Genomic DNA, 22,719 nt, shown 5'->3' on the forward strand with positions numbered 1-22,719 from the left:
AAGGTAAGTGATTGACCCTCATCCTGTAACTGAAACGTTCACTGGTACTGACCTTGTGGACTGGCAGATAAAGGTAAGTGATTGACCCTCATCCTGTAACTGAAACGGTCACTGGTACTGACCTTGTGGACTGGCAGATAAAGGTAAGTGATTGACCCTCATCCTGTAACTGAAACGGTCACTGGTACTGACCTTGTGGACTGGCAGATAAAGGTAAGTGATTGACCCTCATCCTGTAACTGAAACGGTCACTGGTACTGACCTTGTGGACTGGCAGATAAAGGTAAGTGATTGACCCTCATCCTGTAACTGAAACGGTCACTGGTACTGACCTTGTGGACTGGCAGATAAAGGTAAGTGATTAACCCTCATCATGCTGAACAGAGTATGCCTGTGCAGTCTGATCATGATCTGTGCTGTTTGCCATTTAGTTTGCCATTCATCTTTTTGTTAAGCACCCCTTTTAATAGTTAATGGTACTGTCCAAATTGAAAGATGGACAAGTTCATTATAGAAATTTAGCAGGACAAGGATTAATGACACTCCTGATTTGTTATATATATAGATCTCCATGATGGAATAGTTCAGGCCACATACTTCGAACCACGTGTCTCACTTCAGCAGGTGTGGTTCTTGCTTAAGTTGTTGGGTAAGAATGTCATCTGGCTGGCTTGCAGAGGGTCAGTGGTTCTACTTGGGTGCTCACAGGTACCTGAAATAATGCCGAGAGTGGTATCTGGGATATTCCTCAACCAAAACAGCTTGAAAAATGTTAAGTGACCTAGAATGTGTTAGTATTACTTAGAAACTGACAAAACAGAACGTACTAGGCTGTTTTATGATATTTCGAAATAGATCAGTTTGAAGAGAAAACATTTGCCTCTGATGGGAAGAATTCATGCTGAGTATGGATTTAGAGAAAGTTTTTAGGGTTTTGTTTTGTACTTCTCTTAACTCCAGGCACCTAAATGTCATATCATGTTTGAAGAAATAACCTCTTAAGTTTGTTCTGTTGTTACTAGCTGTTTTGTGCTAGTAGAATCTGGTATATATGATGTATAATTGATTTTGCCTGTTGTTGAAAAAGAATTATTTGCTGAGTAATATCATTTCTGACAAACATTGTTGATGTGGAGTCATATCTATTTAGTTGATCTTGCAAAACTTTAAATGAAAACTAATTTTTTAAAGTAATACAAAGATCTTTAGACGTAAATCTGAAAAGTGTTTCATACTACTGTGGTACAAGCCAAAGTATCATAATTTATTTATTATAAATAATCTGTAGTTGTTACAATTTTTAACAAAAAAAAAAATAAAAACTAGACAGAAACAGAAATCTGCATCACACATGAGGAAATTAAGAATCTATAACATGAATATGCCTGGACTAAAATCCTGTGTTAATATTTATGAAAAATTCAAAAAGAAAAATAACCATGAAAAAATTGAAAAAATAAGCCTCATAGATTCTCTGATATGATATTTGTAACCAAAAGTTCGCAAAATTATCATAATGTCTTTCCTTCTGATTCATTTAAAATGTTTAATTACTAGTATGCTTTTCAGTTTATAAGTCTGGTATGTAAATGCAACATAGGAATTCAATCTCAGTAAAATTTTAATTGAGCCGCACCATGAGAAAACCAACATTGCAATAGGCTGTGAAAGCGAACAGCATGGATCCTGACCAGACTGCGCGGATGCGCAGGCTGGTCTGGATCCATGCTGGTCGCAAATGCACTATGTTAGTTTTCTCATGGTGTGGCTCATATTGTATTTCAGAGACTTGCAATATTTAAGAGTTCCAATTTGAAATATCGTCTATAGCATTAAGGGTCATTTTGTTGTTGTTGTTTTTAAAAAATCTTTTTGAGTACATAGAGGTATATGATAAAAGGTCCGTTATGACAGTAGATTGATCTGGAGTGGAGATTATGTGACTGGGATCACCCAAAACAGGCAGTTGAGTCGAATACACCTTATTGTTATAATTACCCCTTTATACTGCTTTATGGTTTAAAATTGTAATACAACACACTAGTATTCTTTCTAACCCCATTCAGGTTGCTGCAGGAGAACAGTTACCTGTCACACAAAATGATATTAAGTTAAATGGACATGCATTTGAGGCACGTATATATGCAGAGGATCCAAACAACAGCTTTATGCCAGGGGCTGGACCTTTGTTACATTTGTCACCCCCACAATCAGACAGCAACACCAGAATAGACACTGGTGTTAGGCAAGGTAAATAACACTTTAAAGCAACATATTTCCAGATTAACTTCAGATATTTTAAACTTCAGAAAGCACTTGCATATGCCAGTCAAGGGCTGAACAGAAAACTATAGTAACTCAATGAATTTAAGGACAATTTAGAACAGTTTTCCATTCAACCATCATAGTGCACTTGCCTCTAACCTGTGTTAGTTTGATTCCACTCAGGTTGTCATATTATGATGTTATCCAACTGGCTTGGAGAAGGTTGGTGGTTCTACCAAGGTGCCGGCCCAAGCCTGGAGGGGCACCTGGAGTTTTCCTTCTCCACTAAAACTCAGTTAAAGCTGCACTGCACTTAAAGCTGCAAAATGGCCATATGACTTAAAAACTGAATAATATAACAAGATATGAGTCATTGCATTTTTAAGAGAAAGCATTTTTTATCCCCCCGCCAAAGGCGAAGGGGATATTAGAAATGCTCTCCGTCTGTGCATGCATCCGTCGGTCCGCAACGATCTTTGTCCAGAGCATAACTCCAAAAGTACTGGAGGGATTTTCTTCAAACTTCATTCACTGATAGAACACATTGGGAGGAAGTGCAGTGTGCAAGAACAATAACTCTACCTTGCCTATTTTTTGAGTTATTCCCGTTTATCTTATTTTCTTAAAAAAATTTGTCCGGAGCATAACTCCAAAAGTACTGGAGGGATTTTCTTCAAACTTCATACACTGATAGAACACATTGGGAGAAAGTGCAGTGTGCAAGAACAATAACTCTACCTTGCCTATTTTTTGAGTTATTCCCCTTTATCATATTTTCTTAAAAAATTTTGTCTGGAGCATATCTTCTTCATGCATGGAGGGATTTTGATATATCTTGGCACAAATGTTCACCACTACGAGGCGGAGTGTCATGCGCAAGAACCAGGTCCCTAGGTCTAAGGTCAAGGTCACACTTAGAGGTCAAAGGATACAAGAATGAAAACCTTGTCCGGAGCATTTCTTCTTCATGCGTAGAGGGATTTTGATATAACTTGGCATAAATGTTCACCACCACGAGACGGAGTGTCATGCACAAGATCCAGGTCCCTAGGTCTAAGGTCAAGGTCACACTTAGAGGCCAAAGGTCAGATACAAGAATGACTTTGTCTGAAGCCTTTCTTCTTCATGTATGGAGGGATTTTGATGCAACTTGGCACAATTATACACCATCATGAGACGAAGTGTCATGCGCAGTTCCCTTCTTTAGAATTACTTCCCTTTGTTGTTACTTTAAATAGCTTTTATTATAACTTTTTCATTACTAGTCGTAGGGAAAAATCGAGACCACCTTTCTGTAGTACAACATGCATGCTACATCCAATTTTGAGGTGTATTTTGACCAATCTCTACCTGGTAAAGGTTTTTGTGTGAACTTACAATTTTTATTTTTTAAAATTTTTTTTTAAGATTAACTTCCCTTAGTTGTTACTATAAATAACTTATATTGTAACATTTTTATAATTGACTGTAGGGAAAAAACAAGACCACTTTTCTGTGGTACAACATAGATGTTACTTTCCAATTTTAGGTGTATTTTAAGGTATCTCTACCTGGTAAGGAGTTTTTTTGTGGACTTAGAAAAACAAAAGACTTACAATGATTACTAAACAACCACAAAGTTAAAATTCCATTTGTAAATACAGCTGCTAGAAAAAAGAAATTTGCTGTGACGGGCGTATATTGTGACATTCTGGCACTCTTGTTCCCTGTTAGCTTTCCATTCCTTCTTTTTACAGTAGCCATATAGAAAAACATCATAGCTATACTGTTCATGAAAATTAATAAAATTTAGCTGTAAACCACCTCACCACTGACTTATTTTTTCTTCCACATCTTTAAAACCCCTGATGCGGACCACAGCTAAACGGTTCTTCAAAGCTTTCCCCCAAATTAATACTTTCAGACACTAACTTGCCAGGAACTTTAGCCTTCAATTATAATATACCCGGCGGGGGGATTAGCCATGTCTAACATGGCTCTTGATATATTGTATAGAAAGTGACTTATCTAATTGTTCATGGGATTTGAGAAAAGTAGGAAAAATAACACTTTTGATACAATAATCTTGTATAATAATAATAATAATGATTTTCTAAAAAGTTTTTATTTCTGTAATTTTGTAAAGCAAGTTGTTTTGCCATAATCTGAGTGATTCACTTCTGTAACATGCTACAGGGGACGAGGTGTCGGTACACTATGATCCAATGATAGCAAAGTTAATAGTATGGTCAGAGGATAGAGAGTCTGCATTAAGGAGATGTCGCTCAGCACTGATGGAGTACCAGGTAGGTATTTCTTACTTTCAATCTATAGGTAACTAGCTTCAATCCTTTGTGTGGGGACATAGTGTTATTTTTTCCATGTCTTATTCATGCTGGGAAATTGTCAACTACTGTGTAATCATAAGTATTTGTGGGGGACTAATTTTGGGGGATTTTGTGCTTGAGTCAAATTAAATCCCAAACAAACAAGTAAAATTTCCGTGAAATTTGTGTTCAAACGCTTAAATCCATACTTCATATTTTTACACAATACCCATTTTGGTGCATACAACAAAATTTCCTGCCAGCGAAGTAAGATGATTTCACAGTACTTGTAAAAAGTATTTGAACAGAATGGATTTCCTACTGTCTATTTGCTTTTAACAGATAACAAAAGCCTTTTTGAAAACTTCTTAAATTACCAGGAAATTCACTAAGCACAGTTGTTTTTTCCTCCTGTATATGAATATTCCTTCACTGAGCTGCTACAATCTTTATCTCTTGTTTCAGCTTTAGCCTTTCTCCCTTTTTTGCACGGTTTTGACTTATGCTAACTTTATGCTTTAATGAGAGACTGCTTAAAAGTGTGTTATCGATCTTTATTTTAGGTCATAGCTTGTGAAGAAATTAGTTTGTTCAATAATTCTCTAATTTATTTTGATTTTTATGCCCTTGGCATACCTGATTCGGGAGGCATGAAGTGATTGTCCTGTCCATCCGTTCGTTCGTTCGTTTGATCGTTTGTCCGTCCGTCCGTACGAGGTTAACCAAATGGGACCATTTCGTCTAGCATCAGTACCCCTTAATAGAATGACTTGATACTAATGCAGATGTAACCTGTGACCATTCCTCATCTTCAGACATCACCTGACCTCAGTTTGACCTTGACCTTGAACTTGACCTCGTTTTGGACTTAGGTTGCTTTGTTCGACAAGGATGCCATTGGGGGCATCAAGCGTTTATTGAACGCAGCTTCTTGTTTCTCGTATGTGACCAGTTCATGCTAATACTATCTGTTTGTTACCCCTTATTGATGATGGATGGGTATCGTTTTCTTATTGTCCATTTGTCAGTGTGCCTGTTCCAATTTTGTGTCTGGCAGATATTGTCTTAACTCCTTGAAGAATAGTTTTTTATGTTTTTTTAAGTGCTTATCTCTTCAAGACAAATGAGCCGTGCCATGGGAAAACCAACATAGTGGCTTTGCGACCAGTATGGATCCAGACCAGCCTGCGCATCCGCGCAGTCTGGTCAGGATCCATGCTGTTCGCTGACAGTTTCTCCAATTCAAATAGGCTTTAAAAGCGAACAGCATGGAGCCTGACCAGACTGTGCGGATGCGCAGGCTGGTCTGGTTCCATGCTGGTCGCAAACCCACTATGGTGGTTTTCTCATGGCACGGCTCAAATGGTGTTGAGTCTATAAGTGGAAATATGATTTTGTACTATTCATGGGTGAATGCTTAAAACAACTATAAAATTCTTCCAGTTTTAAAAATTGATTGATTTTCATAAAAAAATTGCTCCAATATTTTACTTTCAGTTTTCTTTCAGGTACTTGGATTAAACACAAATATTCAGTTTTTATCTGACCTTGCCAAGCATCCGGAGTTTATGAAAGGCAATGTGCATACAGACTTCATCCCCCAGTTCTCTCAGGACCTGTTTCCAGAACGTGTAACCAGTACCACAGCAGTTTGTCAAGCAGCTGTTGCTATGGTGCTACAACAAGCGCAGAAAGTTAAAGAACTGGCCAAAAATACTCAGGGTAGGATTTACCTTTCTTGGTTTATCAGAGTTTGTTAGTTGTTGTAGTAGAATTTTTAAATAATATTTACTTCTGAAAGTTGTGTAAGGCTTTTAATTTTTATGTTAAAAAGGCATCAAGATGGATGTTATACATAATTACATGGTTAGAAAATCACTATTTGAGCCGTGCCATGGGAAAACCAACATAGTGACTTTGCGACCAGCATGGATCCAGACCAGCCTGCGCATGGTGCGGCTCAATTTTAATATTACTCATGAATTACACATTTAGAGTTATAAAGGGAGATAATCATAATAGGTTTTATAAAATTTTCTGCAAATGTTAATGTCAAAGTTTTTAACTGATAATGTGGATGTTGCCAGGTTACTTGCTGGGTGTTTGTACCCTGTCTGTTGAATTACGTCAGGCTTTTCGACTGTACAGTGTATTCAGAGTTTTAATCGTGATTTTTATACATTACTTATACATAGTCATTTAATACACACACACACCATATTTTTATTGTATTTATTTTTTAAACATAATTCTTTAAATTTAGAATAAATTATTTGACAACATAGTATCTAATGTCTTAAACATAAATAAAATATAATAGAATCCACAAAATGGCATACATGTAGTTATATTAAACAATTGACCTTGTTATACAATTACTGTATGGAAATAGCATTTGTGAAAAATAGTGTATCGTGCAAATTTATTTGTTATTCAGTTACATGTCATTTATACACTTATTTCCAGACCCTTTTTCACCATTCTGGATGTGTACTGCAACCAGAGTGAACCAGAACCCAACAAGATGGATTAATCTGCTTGATGGAGATAAAGGTATTTGTTAATCACAACGTATCAAAAGATATATTAGTAAATAGTTATTTGAGCCGCGCCATGAGAAAATCAACATAGTGGCTTTGCGACAAGCATGGATCCAGACCAGCCTGCGCATCCGCGCAGTCTAGCCAGGATCCATGCTGTTCGCTTTCAAGCCTATTGTAATTGTAGAAACTGTTAGCGGACAGCATGGATCCTGACCAGACTGCCCGGATGCGCAGGCTGGTCTGGATCCATGCTGGTCGCAAAGCCACTATGTTGGTTTTCTCATGGCACGGCTCATTTATTGATATACACTGAGCAAACTCTTAATCAGTCTTGTCGTATTTAAGATATCAAAGGAAACTAATTGCACTATATATCATACCAGTGATGATAACTTCTTCTCAAAAGTTGATTGCAAAATACATGATATTAACAGAATCACAGACTTCAGGTACTATGTTCTGCAGGTTTGATAAACTGGGAGTAATGCTGAAATGTCATTTATTTGGATAACATAGAATAAGAAGGCCAGCCAAGACTCTGCATACGGAAATGAAATTGAATTAAGAGAAACCAGCTAGTTGATTTCGAAAAATGGCTACGTTAATATTTTTCTAAAGCTGGACTGCCATAATGAAACTTACGTGATGACCAGATTTTCAAATCAACTTAACAAAAATTCAAACACATGACCCTTTTTAGCTCTTCTGAGCACAAAGTGCTCATGGTGAGGTATTGTGATCACGCTATGTCCTTCGTTCCTCTGTCCCTTCAAGTCGTCGGTCTTCAACAATTGTGTTTAAACGACATCTCCTCCAAAACCACTGAATGGATTTTGATGAAACTTGACCTGGATGTTCCTTGTGTGGTGGTCCTCTACCAAAGTTGTTCAAATGGTTCCGCTTGGTTGCACATAGGGGACCGTTAAGAGCTAAAAATAGAAAACTCTTCAAACAACATCTCCTAAACCAATGGTTCCGATTTTGAAATAATTTCACACAAATGGTCCTTCCATAGCCCTCTACCAAGATTGTTCAAATTATTCCAATTCGTCAAAAAATATAGCCGCCAGCGGGCGTGGTCACATTTCCCTATATGTATATAATGGAAACTTTAACAATCTTCTTGTGCGAAACTGCTGGCCTGATTTTAAAATAATTTTACACAAATGGTCCGTGTGTAACTTCCTACCAAGATTGTTTAAATTATTCTGATTCTTCAAAAAACATGGCTGCCAGGGGGCGTGGTCACTTTTCCCTACATTTATATAGTGGAAATTTAAAAAATCTTGTGTGAAACTGCTGACCCAATTTTAAAATAATTTTACACAAATGGTTCTTTTGTGACCCTCTACCAATTTGTTTAACTCATTGTGATAGGTCAAAAAACATGGCTTCCAGAGGGCGTGGTCAGTTTTCCCTGTATGTATATAGTGGAAACTTTAAAAATCTTCTTGTCTGAAACTGCAAGCCTGACTTTGAAATAATTTTACACAAATGGTCCTTGTTTGACCTTCTACCAAGATTGTTCACATTATTACGATTTGTCAAAATAAATGGCTGCCAGGGGGCTGGTCACTTTTCCCTCTGTGTATATAGTAGAAACTTAGAAAATCTTTTTGTATGAAACTGTTAGCTCAATTTTAAAATAATTTCACACAAATTGTCCTTGTGTGACCTTCCACAAATATTGTTCAAATTTTTCTGATTCCTCAAAAAACATGGCAGCCAGAGAATGTGGTGACATTTCATCAACAGTTTCTTTAAATAACATCTCCTCCAAAACCACTGAATGGATTTTGATGAAACTTTACACAGTTGATCTCTGGGTAGCCTTGCATTGTTCCAGTTCATTGAACATATGGGTGTTTTTGTTTAAAAATAGGTTTTCAGCTATCACACTTTAAAAATATTTTTCTCTGGAGCTTTGATATTTGGCATGTGATATAAGGGTTTTGACTCTTTACCATAATTAACCAAATTATTGCCCTAAGGTAAGAAATGGCCACACCCCTGTGTGTGATATGTACTTACTGTAGGCTTACAATAAGAAACTTTGAAAATCTTTAACTTTGAATCAATAATAGCTAGAGCCTTGATACTTGGCGTATGATATCAGAGTTGTACTGTCTACCGTAATTGTTCAAATTGTTTCAAACATATTGCATTTGCGACCAGCATGGATCCAGACTAGCTTGCGCATCTGCGCAGTCTGGTCAGGATCCATGCTGTTCGCTAACAGTTTCTCTAATTGCAAAAGGCTCTTAGAGCAAACAGCATGGATCCTGACCAGACTGCGCGGAAGCACAGGCTGTATGCGCAGGCTGGTCTGGATCCATGCTGGTCGAAAAAGCATTATGTTGGTTTATTCATGGTGCGGCTCAAATGTGATTTTGATCATATTTATAAAGACCACCAGCAGATAAAGGAAATATTTTGGCTTTTCCAAGCATAGTCTTCATATACAAGTTTCACTGTAATTAGTCAATGAAAAGTCAGTCAATGTTTAAGTTCAGTTACGGTCCATCCTCCCTTTCAGACACATTGAAACATTTATTAAATGCTGCATAGAGTATAGACCATGAACATTTCCCTTTTCATGTTTTTGAATGGTGTAATTATTGCCAAATAGGGTTAAAGATTACCTCTTTGCAATTTCCAGAGACTTTTGTCCAAACAGAATGAATTTTGTTGCCAATTAATGTTTGTTTGTTTGTTTTGTTAGCTCACCTGAGCACAAAGTGCTCAAGGTGAGTTTTTGTGATCGCCCTGTGTCCGTTGTACGTCCGTCGTCGTCAACAATTTGACTGTTAACACTCTAGAGGTCACAATTTTGGCCCAAGCTTAGTGAAACTTTGTCAGAATGTTACCTTTAATAAAGTCTTGGAGAAGTTCGATATTGGGTCATCTGGGATCAAAAACTAGGTCACCAGGTCAAATCAAAGGAACAGCTTGTTAACACTCTAGAGGTCACAATTTTGGTCCAATCTTGATTAAACTTGGTCTGAATGTTACTCTCAATAAAATCTTGGATGATTTCGATATTGGGTCATCTGGGGTCAAAAAGTAGGTCACTAGGTCAAATCTAAAGAAAAGCTTGTTAACACTCTAGAGGCCACATTTATGACCGTATCTTAATGAAACTTGGTCAGAATGTTAATCTTAATGATCTTTAGGTCAAGTTTAAATCTAGGTATGATGGCTTCAGAATCTAGGTCTTCAGGTCAGATCAAAGGAAAATCTCGTTAACACTCCTGAGGCCACATTTATGACCATATCTTAATGAAACTTGGTCAGAGTGTTAATCTTGTTGATCTTTAGGCCAAGTTCGAATCTGGGTCATGTGGGGTTATAAAACTAGGTCACCAGGTCAAATCAAAGGGAAAGCTCGTTTACACTCTAGAAGCCACATTTATGACCATATCTTAATGAAACTTGGTCAGAATGTTAATCTTGATGATCTTTAGGTTATGTTCAAATCTGGATCAGATGGGGTCAAAATCTAGGTCACCAGGTTATATCAAAGGAAAAGGTACTTAACACTCTAGAGGCCACATTTATGACAATATCTCTATGAAACTTGGTCAGAATGTTAATCTTGATGATCTTTAGGTCAAGATCAAATCTGGGTCAGGTGGGGTCAAAAACTAGTTCACCAGGTCAAATCAAAGGTAAAGCTTGTTGACACTCTAGAGACCTAATTTTATGTTTGAAACTCATGAGAATTGATCAGAATGTTTGTCTTGATGACCTCTGGGTCAAATTCAAATCTGGGTCATGTGGGGTCTAGGTCACCAGGTCAAATTAAAGGAAAAGCTTGTTAACACTTTAGAGGTCACATTTGTGACTGTTTCTTCATGAAACTTTGTCAGAATGTTAATCTTGATGGTCTTTAGGTCAGTTTGGAATCTGGGTCATGTGGGATCAAAAACTAGGTCACCAGGTCAAATCAAAGAAAGCTAGTTAACACTCTAGAGACCACATTTATGATCATGTCCTAATGAAACTTGGTCAGAATGTTAATCTTAATGATCTTAAGGTCAAGTTCCAATCTGGGTCAGGTGGGGTCAAAAACTAGGTTGCAAGGTCAAATTAAAGGTAAAGCTTGTTAACAATCTAGAGGCCACATTTATGACTTAATCTTCATGAAACTTGGTCAGAATGTTAATTTTTATGATCTTTAGGCCTAGGTCAAATCTGGGTCATGTGGGGTCAAAAAACTAGGTCACAAGGTCAAATCAAAGGAAAAGCTAGTTATCAGGGGTTAGAATTAGGTCAGGTGAGCGATACAGGGCCTTCAGGGCCTTCTTGTTGGATTTAACGTCGCACAGACACAGTTATAGGTCATATGACAACTTTCCAGCTTTGATGGTGGAGGAAGAGCCCTGGTGCCCTTCCGTACATTATTTCCTCACGGGTACCAGGCAAGAACCACTGACCTTCCTTAAGCCAGCTGGATGGCTTCCTCACATGAAGAATTTAGCACCCTGAGTGAGGCTTGAACCCACATCAGTGAGGGGCAAGTGATTTGAAGTCAGCAACCTTAACCACTCAGCCATGAGGCCCCAATTAATGATTTTAAATGCAGCGTTCAATGAGACGTGGACATACTTAAGTCCGATTTCTATGAAAAGTTTTTACTTTTAAGTAAGCCAGGTTTCTTATGAGGTGATATATGGGAATAGTGTAATTACACTTACAGTCAGTAGGGAAAACTTCTCGTTTAGAAAATCAATGCATGGTTTTCCCTAATTCCCAAATGGGAAACTTGTTACTAAATATAGTTACTTGTTTCTTGTTCTGGAAGTAGAGTTATCATTTTTGTGCCCCCCCCCCCCCCCCCCACAATGAGTGGTGGGGGCATATAGATTTGCTCTTGTCCATGCATCCGTCTGTCCGAGCTCACATTTGCATACTTAGGTGGCTATAGGAACAATAGGTAACTGTACTTTTTCTTTGATGTCATTCATTCCGTAAGGCTTTTATGTGGCTATTTTTCTCTTACGTGGCTAAAAGAACAATAGAGAGAACAAAAGAGTAGCCACATAAGTATCCATATGTAAACGTCCGTCCTTCCATCCGTGTGTCCGTGCATCCGTCCAAAGTTTGTGACGTGCCTAGCTCAAAAAGTATTTGATATAAATTGATGAAACCTTGCATGAGTCTTTATCATGATATGAATTTGCGCACCTTCTATTTTTTTTTCGTCTGGCTCCGCCCCCTAATTTTAGAGTTATGGCCCTAGAAATAGTCAAAAATGCACATTTTCACCTTGTGACACGCCTAGCTCAAAAAGTATTTGATATAGATTCATGAAACCTTGCATGAGTCTTATTCATGATATGAACTTGCGCATCTCCTATTTTCAGTCTGGGTCCGCACCCTATTTCTAGAGTTATGGCCCCTGAAATAGTCAAAAATGCACATTTTCACCTTGTGACACGCCTAGCTCAAAAAGTATTTGATATAAATTGATGAAACCTTGCACGAGTCTTTATCGTGATATGAACTTGTGCACCTACTATTTTTCATCTGGGTCTGCCTCCTATTTCCAGAGTTATGTCCCCTGAAATAGTCAAAAATGCACTTTTTCACCTAATTATATGCCTCACTCAGAAAGTATTAAACGTAAATTCAGGAAACCTTGCTTGAGTCTTTATCATAATGTGACCTTGCACACTTGGCATTCTTCTTGAGAATTTTAGCGTTTGTTACAGAGTTATGGCCCTTGAAATAGCCAAAATAGTGGATTTTTTGTTTGTCATGCTCATAGCTCAAAATGTATATGGTATAGAATAATGAATCCTTGTCATAATTTTTAGCTCGACTATTCGAAGAATAGTCTAGCTATTCTACTCACCCTGGCGTCGGCGTCGGCGTCACACCTTGGTTAAGTTTTTGCATGCAAGTACATACAGCTATCATTTAAAGGCATATAGCTTTGAAACTTATTTATTCTTTTTCTAGGTCAATAACCAACCTCACTGGGTCAAGTTCCATAACTCTAACATGTATTTTGAGCAAATTATGCCCCCTTTTGGACTTAGAAAATTCTGGTTAAAGTTTTACATGCAAGTTACTATCTCCAAAACTAATGCAGATATTGAATTGAAACTTCACATGTGTCTTCGGGGTTATAAAACTAGTTGATAGCACCAAGTCCCATAACTCTGACCTTCATTTTGGCCAAATTATGCCCCCTTTTGGACTTAGAAAATTCTGGTTAAAGTTTTGCGTGCAAGTACATACAGCTATTACTAAAAGGCATATAGATTTGAAACTTATTTTTTCTTTTTCTAGATCAATTACCTACCTCACTGGGTCAAGTCCCATAACTCTGGCATGTATTTTGGCCAAATTATGCCCCCTTTTGGACTTAGAAAATTCTGGTTAAAGTTTTGCGTGCAAGTACATACAGCTATTACTAAAAGGCATATAGATTTGAAACTTATTTTTTCTTTTTCTAGATCAATTACCTACCTCACTGGGTCAAGTCCCATAACTCTGGCATGTATTTTGGCCAAATTATGCCCCCTTTTGGACTTAGAAAATTCTGGTTAAAGTTTTGCGTGCAAGTACATACAGCTATTACTAAAAGGCATATAGATTTGGAACTTATTTATTCTTTTTCTAGATCAATTACCTACCTCACTGGGTCAAGTTCCATAACTCTTAACATGTATTTTGAGCAAATTATGCCCCCTTTTGGACTTAGAAAATTCTGGTTAAAGTTTTACATGCAAGTTACTATCCCCAAAACTAATGCAGATATTGAATTGAAACTTAACATGTTTCTTCGGGGTTATAAAACTAGTTGATAGCATCAAGTCCCATAACTCTGATATGTCCCCTTTTGAACTTAAAACTCTTTTGATATTTAACATTTTGGGTAATAATTTCCAGCTTCTGTGACAATATTTCGAATAGTCGAGCTTGGCTGTCTTATGGACAGCTCTTGTTTTTTGAGGCTCTAAGACTGCAAACATTTGAATTATTTCCCCTTATTTGTGACAAATGTATCAGTGGGGGCATACCCTGTGTCCTACAGACACATTCTAGTTTTTACTTGTTTTCATCAAAAGTTCTGGCACATAAGAGTATTCAGGGTGTCATTAAATGAAATATGCCAATGTAAACATAGATTCTTTATCTAAATTTCTACCATCAGATTTTTTTTACTGTTTTAACAAAATTTTATTGAACTTCTATATTTCTTAATTTCAAAGTTTTCCGAACAGGAAATGTTACTTCCTAATTGGGAAACACAGGTATGTATTTTTACATTGATTTGCATTCAGTCTGAATTATGACCCCCTTTCCTCTCAGAAAATTCCTTTTAGGTTTTTGTTCAGGTCCATATGAAGCTTTTAATGATGCATACTACTGCCAAAAAATTATTTTGGGCCAGTAAAATTTTAAGCAATTTTAAGCAATATAAAATTTAAAACAAGAACTGCATGTATATAAGTATAAACTGTGTATTTTTAAGAAGTAAGTGTTGAAGCATCTAGAAATATTATTTTGTTTTAGCAACATTGAAGCAGGGCAATGTTAATTAAAAAGTGATTTATTAGTATTTTTGTGTAACTTAAGCACTCAGCAAGTATGAAACAGTTCAATATAAATCTATATAATGAGCTTCCAGATCGGGAAGTTAAGTTTCCAATTCAGGAAAGTTTGAAATTAAGTAATTTCAGTATTTAATAATTTTGGATATTTAACAAAAAATTGAACATCAGAAATTTAGACATACAGTGAAACCTTTATTCGGGGGGATGGGTCACTTCTCAGTTAGCCATTATCATGCTGATAAAATGTTTTTAGCTCGACTATTCATAGAATAGTAGAGCTATTGGACTCGCCCATGCGTAGGCGTCCGCGTCCGTGTCCGCGTCTGCGTCTGCGTCCCGATTTGGTTAAGGTTTTGTATGTAAGCTGGTATCTCAGTAACCACTTGTGGGAATGGATTGAAACTTCACACACTTATTTTACTGTGATAAACTGACTTAAATTGCACAGGTTCCATAACTCTGTTTTGCTTTTTTACAAAATTATGCCCCTTTTTAGACTTAGAATTTTTTGGTTAAGGTTTTGTATGTAAGCTGATATCTCAGTACTCACTAATGGGAATGGATTGAAACTTCACACACTTGTTCACTGTCATGATTTGACATGCACAAAGCAGGTCCCATAACTTTATTTTGCTTTTTTACAAAATTATGCCCCTTTTTCAACATAGATATTTTTGGTTAAGTTTTTGTATGTAAGCTGGTATCTCAGTATCAACTTTTGGGAAAGGATTGAAACTTCACACACTAGTTCACTGTCATGATTTGACATGCAGTGCAAAGGATCAATAACTCAACTTTGCATTTTACAAAATTATGCCCCTTTTTCAACTTAGGAGTTTTTGGGTTAAATTCTTATATGTAAGCTGGTATCTCAGTACCCACTAATGGGAATGGATTGAAACTTCATACACTTGTCCACTGTCATGAGCTGATAAGCACTTTGCAGGTTCCATAACCCTATTTTACTTTTTTACTAAATTATGTCCCTTTTTCGACTTTCTTATTCATTCAAGCGACAAGGCTGTTAAATAGTCGAGCGTTGCTGTCCTCCGACAGCTCTTGTTTTTCAGCTTCTTGCTGTCTTTATGTTCTATGTATTAATTCGGCCGGTACAAACTTGCAAATTTTCAGTCAAGCAGTAATTATTATGTTTGCTATAATACGAAAGTCGTGAAAATTTGGCGGATTTCAAATATTTTCATGCCGGAAAGGTCCAGCTTGGTCGTTATTTGGGGGGCAAATATGACCGTTGGGAATGAATTAGACCGGTTGCTGGTCGCGGTCGCCAGGTGGTCGCTATTCACAGCCTTTTTATGAGCATTTTTCTACGGGGGGACCAGAGACTGGTCGTTCTCGACAGGTGGTCGCTATTCACAGGTGGTTGCTAGCACAAGTTTGACTGTATTTCTCAAGTTTACAACGGTATATTACATTTAATGATACCATGCATATTCTTATGCAATGGGTCTTTTGAATTAAACAAGTTAAAAAAGGGTGATTTTCTTTCCCGAGCTGGAAGCAGGTTACTATATTTAGTATCAAGTTTCCTGTTCAGGAAGTAGGGAAAAACCCAGTGGTTGACTTCCAAAATGGGAAGCTTCCCCAACTGACAGTAAAGTATAGTGTTCTTTTTTGTCACAGAAAGTATGACAGGAGCCACAGGAAAAGTTATGGCTGTTTGAACAGATTTGTGAATTTAAATAAATAAGCACTGTTAAAACATGACAATGTGTGATTTTTTTCCAGAGTTGAAGATAGAAGTAATAACAAATTTGGATGCAACATACACTGTTAACTTTGCCGGTCAAAGCTACACAGTATCTGCTAGTTTAAAACAGTCAGAGGATAGAACAAATATTTTAACTGTCATAGATGGTGTGAAGACACAGGCTTGTGTTGTAAATGTGGGAAACTCTCTACATTTGTTCACATCGGTAAGATATTTACATATTTAGCAATATATTATATGATCTTTAAAGGAAGGGAGCCTGAACTAAAATAGGGAACCATAAAAATGCCTAAGGGTACAACACAAAATTAGTTGCCTTGATTATTTTGATTAATGCTGACAATCTCTATAAGATTTAAGCCTCTAATTCTTTATCAAACCTACATGTAGTACTACATTAAAATCAAATGAAATAAAAGTGGTCATGAATCTACCAAACCATTGAAGAAATCCCAACCAAGGTTAGAGATTTTATGCAAAAATGAGAGGTTCTGTTTTGTATTTAGACTGAGAATGGGATTTCATAACCACAGCTTAATTGGCTGACTTGACTTATTTTGTCACCATTTCAAGCATTTAATCTAACTAATTATTAATTATTTGAAGCAATCCACACAACATATGGTGAAGCCATAAAGCATTAATGTCATCAAGTGTAAATTTTGATTTTTTTAAATATCACAGCTTTCTGATACTGAATATATGATAAATAAATTTAATGAACTTAAGCATAAATTAGGATCAGACTTAAAAGACCTGGTAAAATAAAGAGCTTTGTGACTGATATTAGACAAGCAATGTGAGATGAAATTTCATACACTAGTACTTCATATGGAATACTCTGTTTCATAGGTCATGAAAGAAAAATACTCTCAGTTGTTAAGAAAATGAGACATAATGTTGGATTGTGGAATGTGAACTAAGTGTTCATGATAAAGTACAATAATTGTGATCATGTTGTTTTAGCACTGAAATCTGAAAGAAATCTGTTCAAAGCCCCCCCCCCCCCCCCCCCCCCCCCCCCCCCACCAAAAAAAAAATAGAACCATTTAAAATCTGATGTACAGCAAAAACAGTTATTGTTGAAGTTTGTTTTTTCAATATTCTTGTATTCTACATTGTTTTGGATCAGGAATTAGTAAACTTGACTAGACCTAGAAGAAACAATTTTGACTCTTGTTCTTCTGCATGCTTTTCAGAAAGTGCATGTTTAAATTTAATCTGGTGTTTTTTTTTGTTTTATTTAGCTTAAATGATACCTTTTATTCAGGAAGGTCAACATGAGTTGAAGCTACCTATACCAAAGTTTATGTTATCCACTGCTGATGCTGGTGGCTTAGGTGATGCTGTTTCTCCGATGCCAGGGGTCATAGAGAAGGTCACTGTAACCCCTGGGGCTCAGGTGGAAAAAGGAGACCCCCTAGTCATTATGATAGCTATGAAAATGGAGGTAAAGTCATAAATTTTCTGTGTGTTTTTTAAGCTGAAAGCAGTAATACAGATTTAATGTAATGTACTGAAATACTGGATATTTTCTTTCACTTATTCTATGTAAGTAAGTAAGTAAGTAAGTAAGTAAGTAAGTAGGTAAGTAAATTAACACTATTGCTGTACAGTTTCTGCTAGAAATGGAATGGATAATGTTCATTATTTACCGAAATTGATTTCTAAAATGTCTTGAACCTTGGGCAATAGTTTTGAGGTTTGACTATGAAGCCAGTCAGTAAGTGTGTTTTAATTATAATATTTATGAAGAAAACTAGTAATCCACAGTGTATTTAGTTATTCAAAACATTTTTTTCAAAATGTCTGAATATGGTGATGTCATTTGAAGAACATGTACAGAAAAATAGCAATGCAGTCAAAATGCGTTTGTTGGCAAATAAAATTCCACGCAAAAATATTTTTTAAGTCTTTAATGAAAATGCACAAATTTAACAAGCTGTGAACCAGGCCAGTTTGAAAAAAAAGAAATAGTGTAAAAAATGAGCCAGCAAATCCAAACCCCTGTACAGTATATAAAACCAAAATTTAAGGACTGTTAACAATACTGCAATTGATATTGCAGGGCCATACATGTTATTAGTGCAATCACCAAAAAATAATTTATCACATGACTGACGTCGTGGAAGTGAAATGAAGCCATTACATAAATTTGGTATTACACTTTTGTAATAAAGCTTTGATGTTGACATTGTGTTAGGTATAGAAGACGTTGGTCGAAAAGAAGAAATCTTGATGTTTCAGCAGGAAAAGCTTAAATGTGATAAAAAAAATGTTACATTTGTGTCTTTCCACATTGAATTTATTAAACTCATTGAATAAAATTGATAAAATGCTCGGTAGAGCCTTGCATTTTATTATTTTATTTAACTCTTTATATTAATTCAGTATGAAAAGACACTGGCACCAGAAAAGAAAGAAAATGCCTCTGTACATGTTATACCTTACCCCTAGGTATTCTATAAGAACCATGGTCATGAATGGGAAAATATACTAACCCGTAAACAACTAAAAACAGAATTTTAAAAAATCACAGTTTTACACTAAAACTCGAGATTATGAAAGAAACTCATCTTGTATATGATTTTTAATTTGAAATCATACATTGGTCTACATCTGTTCTGTTTATTTTATTCATTTTGCACATTTATGCTGCATTTCCACATATTAGCGAACATGTGTAGTAAAATGACGATTGACACACATTTTCACAAGAGCCAGTCAGAATGGTTTCGTAATCTAGAACGGAACTTCACCAGGGAAGGTCAAGCAAGTTTTTTGTGTAACATGAAAAAACTATAAACTACGCGTTGTTTTTGTAAGATAAGAAGTATTGAAGAAATGTGTCCGGTAAAGATAAATTACCACTTGTTTGATATCTTTAGTACACATTTACCAAACTGCGTGCTTTAGGTATGAAATGCGCAATTGAAACGGGTTAGTATATTTTCCCCTTCATGACCATGGTTCTTATAGAATACCTAGGGGTAGGGTATAACATGTACAGAGGCATTTTCTTTCTGGTCTGGCGCCAGTGTGAAAAGACACTAATGTAATATCCTGTATATAAAAAATTGAAAATTGGATTTTCAGAGAAGGTAAAACTTAGGCTGGACATATAATGATAAAGCTGGAATTTAGCAACTACTATTTTCTCTTTCAGTATGTTATAAGGGCTCCAAAGTCAGGTGTTGTAGAGTCAGTATTCTATAAAGTTGGTGATACTGTGCAAAAAGGTGTTGCTCTTGTTCATTTCAAAGAAGATCAGTCAGAGGGCCAATCAGCAGATGACAGTAACACAGACTGACCAATCAGAATGGATTTCAGACTTTAAATAGACTGACCAATCAGAATGGATTTTGGACTTAAAACCAGTATAGAGATTAAAGTTATGTGATTACATTTTTCAGTTCAGCTGAACAGCAGCTGTAACAAATTGTGTGTTTTTTGTTACATATCAGTGACCACTTCACATGCCATTTTAAAATGGTTTGAAAGGAAGTTTAAAGACCCTTGAAGAGGCATGGCTGTGTTTGTAAATGACGATAACAACAGTTTCCTATGCATTTTTAGCTACATAGTACTGTGTAGAGTTGATTTGTAAATTTGAAATTCTACAAAAGTGCTACTATTATTTATTACCAAAAAATAAAGTACATGTATATAACTACTTAATCTTTCATGTGTTAGTTATTTACCTCTTTTAAGCTCATCTGTGCCATGGGTTTAGGATGAGCTACTAGTATAAATGGATAGCCTAGGAGTCATGCAGGGCCCATCATCCTGTATCAGCATTTTTAGCTCGACTATTCAAAGAATAGGTAGAGCTATTGGACTCGCCCATGCGTCTGCGTCGGCGTCCCGATTTGGTTAAGTTTTTGTATGTAAGCTGGTGTCTCAGTAACCACTTATGGGAATGAATGAAACTTCACACATTTATTCACTGTGATAAACTGACTTACATTGCACAGGCTCCATGACTCTATTTTGCTTTTTTACAAAATTAAGCCCTTTTCGACTTAGAAATTTTTGTACCCCCCGACAACAAAGTTGTAAGGGGGGGTATACTGGTTTCAGTTTGTCTGTCTGTCTGTCTGTCCGTCTGTCTGTCTGGCCGTCTGCCCGTAGACGCAATCTTGTGCGCACCATCTCTCCTTATCCCCTTGACAGAATTTAATGAAACTTCACACAAGTGATCAGTACCAACAGTAGTTGTGCATGGGGCATGTTAGGTTCTTTTAGAAAAAAAAAATTGCAGAGTTATGGGACTTTGTTTTTTTGTTACTATACTATATACATAGACACAATCTTGTGCGCACCATCTCTCCTTATCCCCTTGACAGAATTTAATGAAACTTCACACAAGTGATCAGTACCAACAGTAGTTGTGCATGGGGCATGTTAGGTTCTTTTAGAAAAAAAAATTGCAGAGTTATGGGACTTCGTTTTTTGTTACTATACTATATACATAGACACAATCTTGTGCGCACCATCTCTCCTCATCCCCTTGACACAATTTAATGAAACTTCACACAAGTGATCAGTAACAACAGTAGTTGTGCATGGGGCATGTTAGGTTCTTTCAGAAAAAAAATTGTAGAGTTATGGGACTTTATTTTTTTGTTACTATACTATATACATAGACACAATCTTGTGCACACCATCTCTCCTCATCCCCTTGACACAATTTAATGAAACTTCACACAAGTGATCAGTAACAACAGTAGTTGTGCATGGGGCATGTTAGGTTCTTTCAGCGACAAAAATTGCAGAGTTATGGGAATATGTTTCTTGTTAACATACTATGTACATACAGTCTGCATATGCAATCTTGTGCGTGCCTAATCTACCAAACCCTTACACACAATTTAATGAAACTTCACACAAGTGATCAGTACCAACCCTAGTTGTGCATGGTGCATGTTACATTCTTTTAGATAAATATTCTGCATAGTTATGGGACTTTGTTTTTTGTTACTGTACTGTATACATACAGTCTATATACATACAGTCCACATAATTATGCAATCTTGTGTGCGTCAAATTGCAATGTACTGTGTCAGTGCATGCGGGGGGTATATTCATCACCTTTAGTGATAGCTCTAGTTTAAGGTTTTATATGTAAGCTGGTATCTCAGTTCCCACTAAGGGGAATGGATTGAAACTTCAAACACTTGTTCACTGTGATGATCTGACATGCAGTGCACAGGTTCCATAACTCTACTTTGCGTTTTTACAAAATTATGCCCCTTTTTTGACTAAGCAGTTTTTTGGTTAAGTTTTTGTATATAAGCTGGTATCTCAGTACCCACTGACGGGAATGGATTGAAACTTCATACACTTGTCCATTGTCATGAGCTGATATGCACTGTACAGGTTCCATAACCCTGTTTTGCAATTTTACAAAATTATGCCCCTTTTTTGACTTTAATATTCATTCAATTGACAAGACTGTTGAATAGTCGAGCTTTGCTGTCCTGCGACAGCTCTTGTTTACTTAAACAGTTCTCTGAATCTAGTAGTCAGAATTACAATAAACTTGGTCTGTAGCATGAAGTTCTCTTATTGAATTTGAACACATGTTGCCACTTGACTGCATTTAGAGGCTGTCAGAGCTAAAAATAGAAAAAGCCTGTAGTAAGTTCTGCTGGATGGATCTTCACAATACTTGGTCTGTAACTTCCTTGGACTTATCTCAAGTTTATTCAAGTGGTTCCGCTTGACTGCTCTAAAAGGCAACTGGAGCTTTAGGGAAAACGTCCTTAGATGGACCTTTAAATTTAGTGGTTCCACCTGACTGCACTTGAGGCCTGCCATGAGTACCTAAACGACTTCTCATGAATCATTTGATAGATTTTCACCAAACTTGGTCAGAAACATTGTTAGGACCTTTCTTAAGTTTGTTCAAATGTTTCAGCTAATTGATGGCATTTACAGGCTACTAGAGTTTAAATAGAAACCTTTAAATGACTTTCTCATGAAATATTTAATGAGCTCTTGTCAAACTTGGCCAGAAGCATCATGATCAACAATTAGGTAAAATTTGCCGTCTTATCGGTAAAATTATCTCCCTTGAAAGCATGGCATGTACATCATTTACGATTTAGATGGTTCTTGACAGTGTCTTTCTATCCTTGTCTCATATCGATTTAAGAAATAATAAATCTGTTCCTATATTTTATCAGTTAATAAAATATGGGCAGGAGTTTGGATGCGTAATAATTAAATCACGAGTGCGTAGCATGAGTGATTTAATTATTCGCACCCAAACGACTGCCCATGTTTTATTAATTGATAAAATTATT

General features: G+C 36.5%; 1 protein-coding gene across 1 annotated transcript in view; it reads left to right on the forward strand.

Moving 5' to 3' along the window:
• The window catches only part of LOC123534029 (methylcrotonoyl-CoA carboxylase subunit alpha, mitochondrial-like), a 33,610-nt gene extending 13,521 nt beyond the window's left edge, over window positions 1–20,089 (forward strand). The window contains exons 10-16 of the mRNA XM_053520095.1: window positions 2,067–2,250; window positions 4,441–4,550; window positions 6,080–6,293; window positions 7,038–7,124; window positions 16,429–16,616; window positions 17,682–17,861; window positions 19,578–20,089. Coding sequence (XP_053376070.1) covers window positions 2,067–2,250; window positions 4,441–4,550; window positions 6,080–6,293; window positions 7,038–7,124; window positions 16,429–16,616; window positions 17,682–17,861; window positions 19,578–19,721 — 1,107 coding nt within the window. The 3' untranslated portion in view covers window positions 19,722–20,089. The remainder of the gene's footprint in view (window positions 1–2,066; window positions 2,251–4,440; window positions 4,551–6,079; window positions 6,294–7,037; window positions 7,125–16,428; window positions 16,617–17,681; window positions 17,862–19,577) is intronic.
• The last annotated feature ends 2,630 nt before the right edge of the window (window positions 20,090–22,719 follow it).

Source organism: Mercenaria mercenaria, chromosome 12 (assembly GCF_021730395.1).
Source record: "Mercenaria mercenaria strain notata chromosome 12, MADL_Memer_1, whole genome shotgun sequence".
Lineage (NCBI taxonomy): Eukaryota > Metazoa > Mollusca > Bivalvia > Venerida > Veneridae > Mercenaria > Mercenaria mercenaria.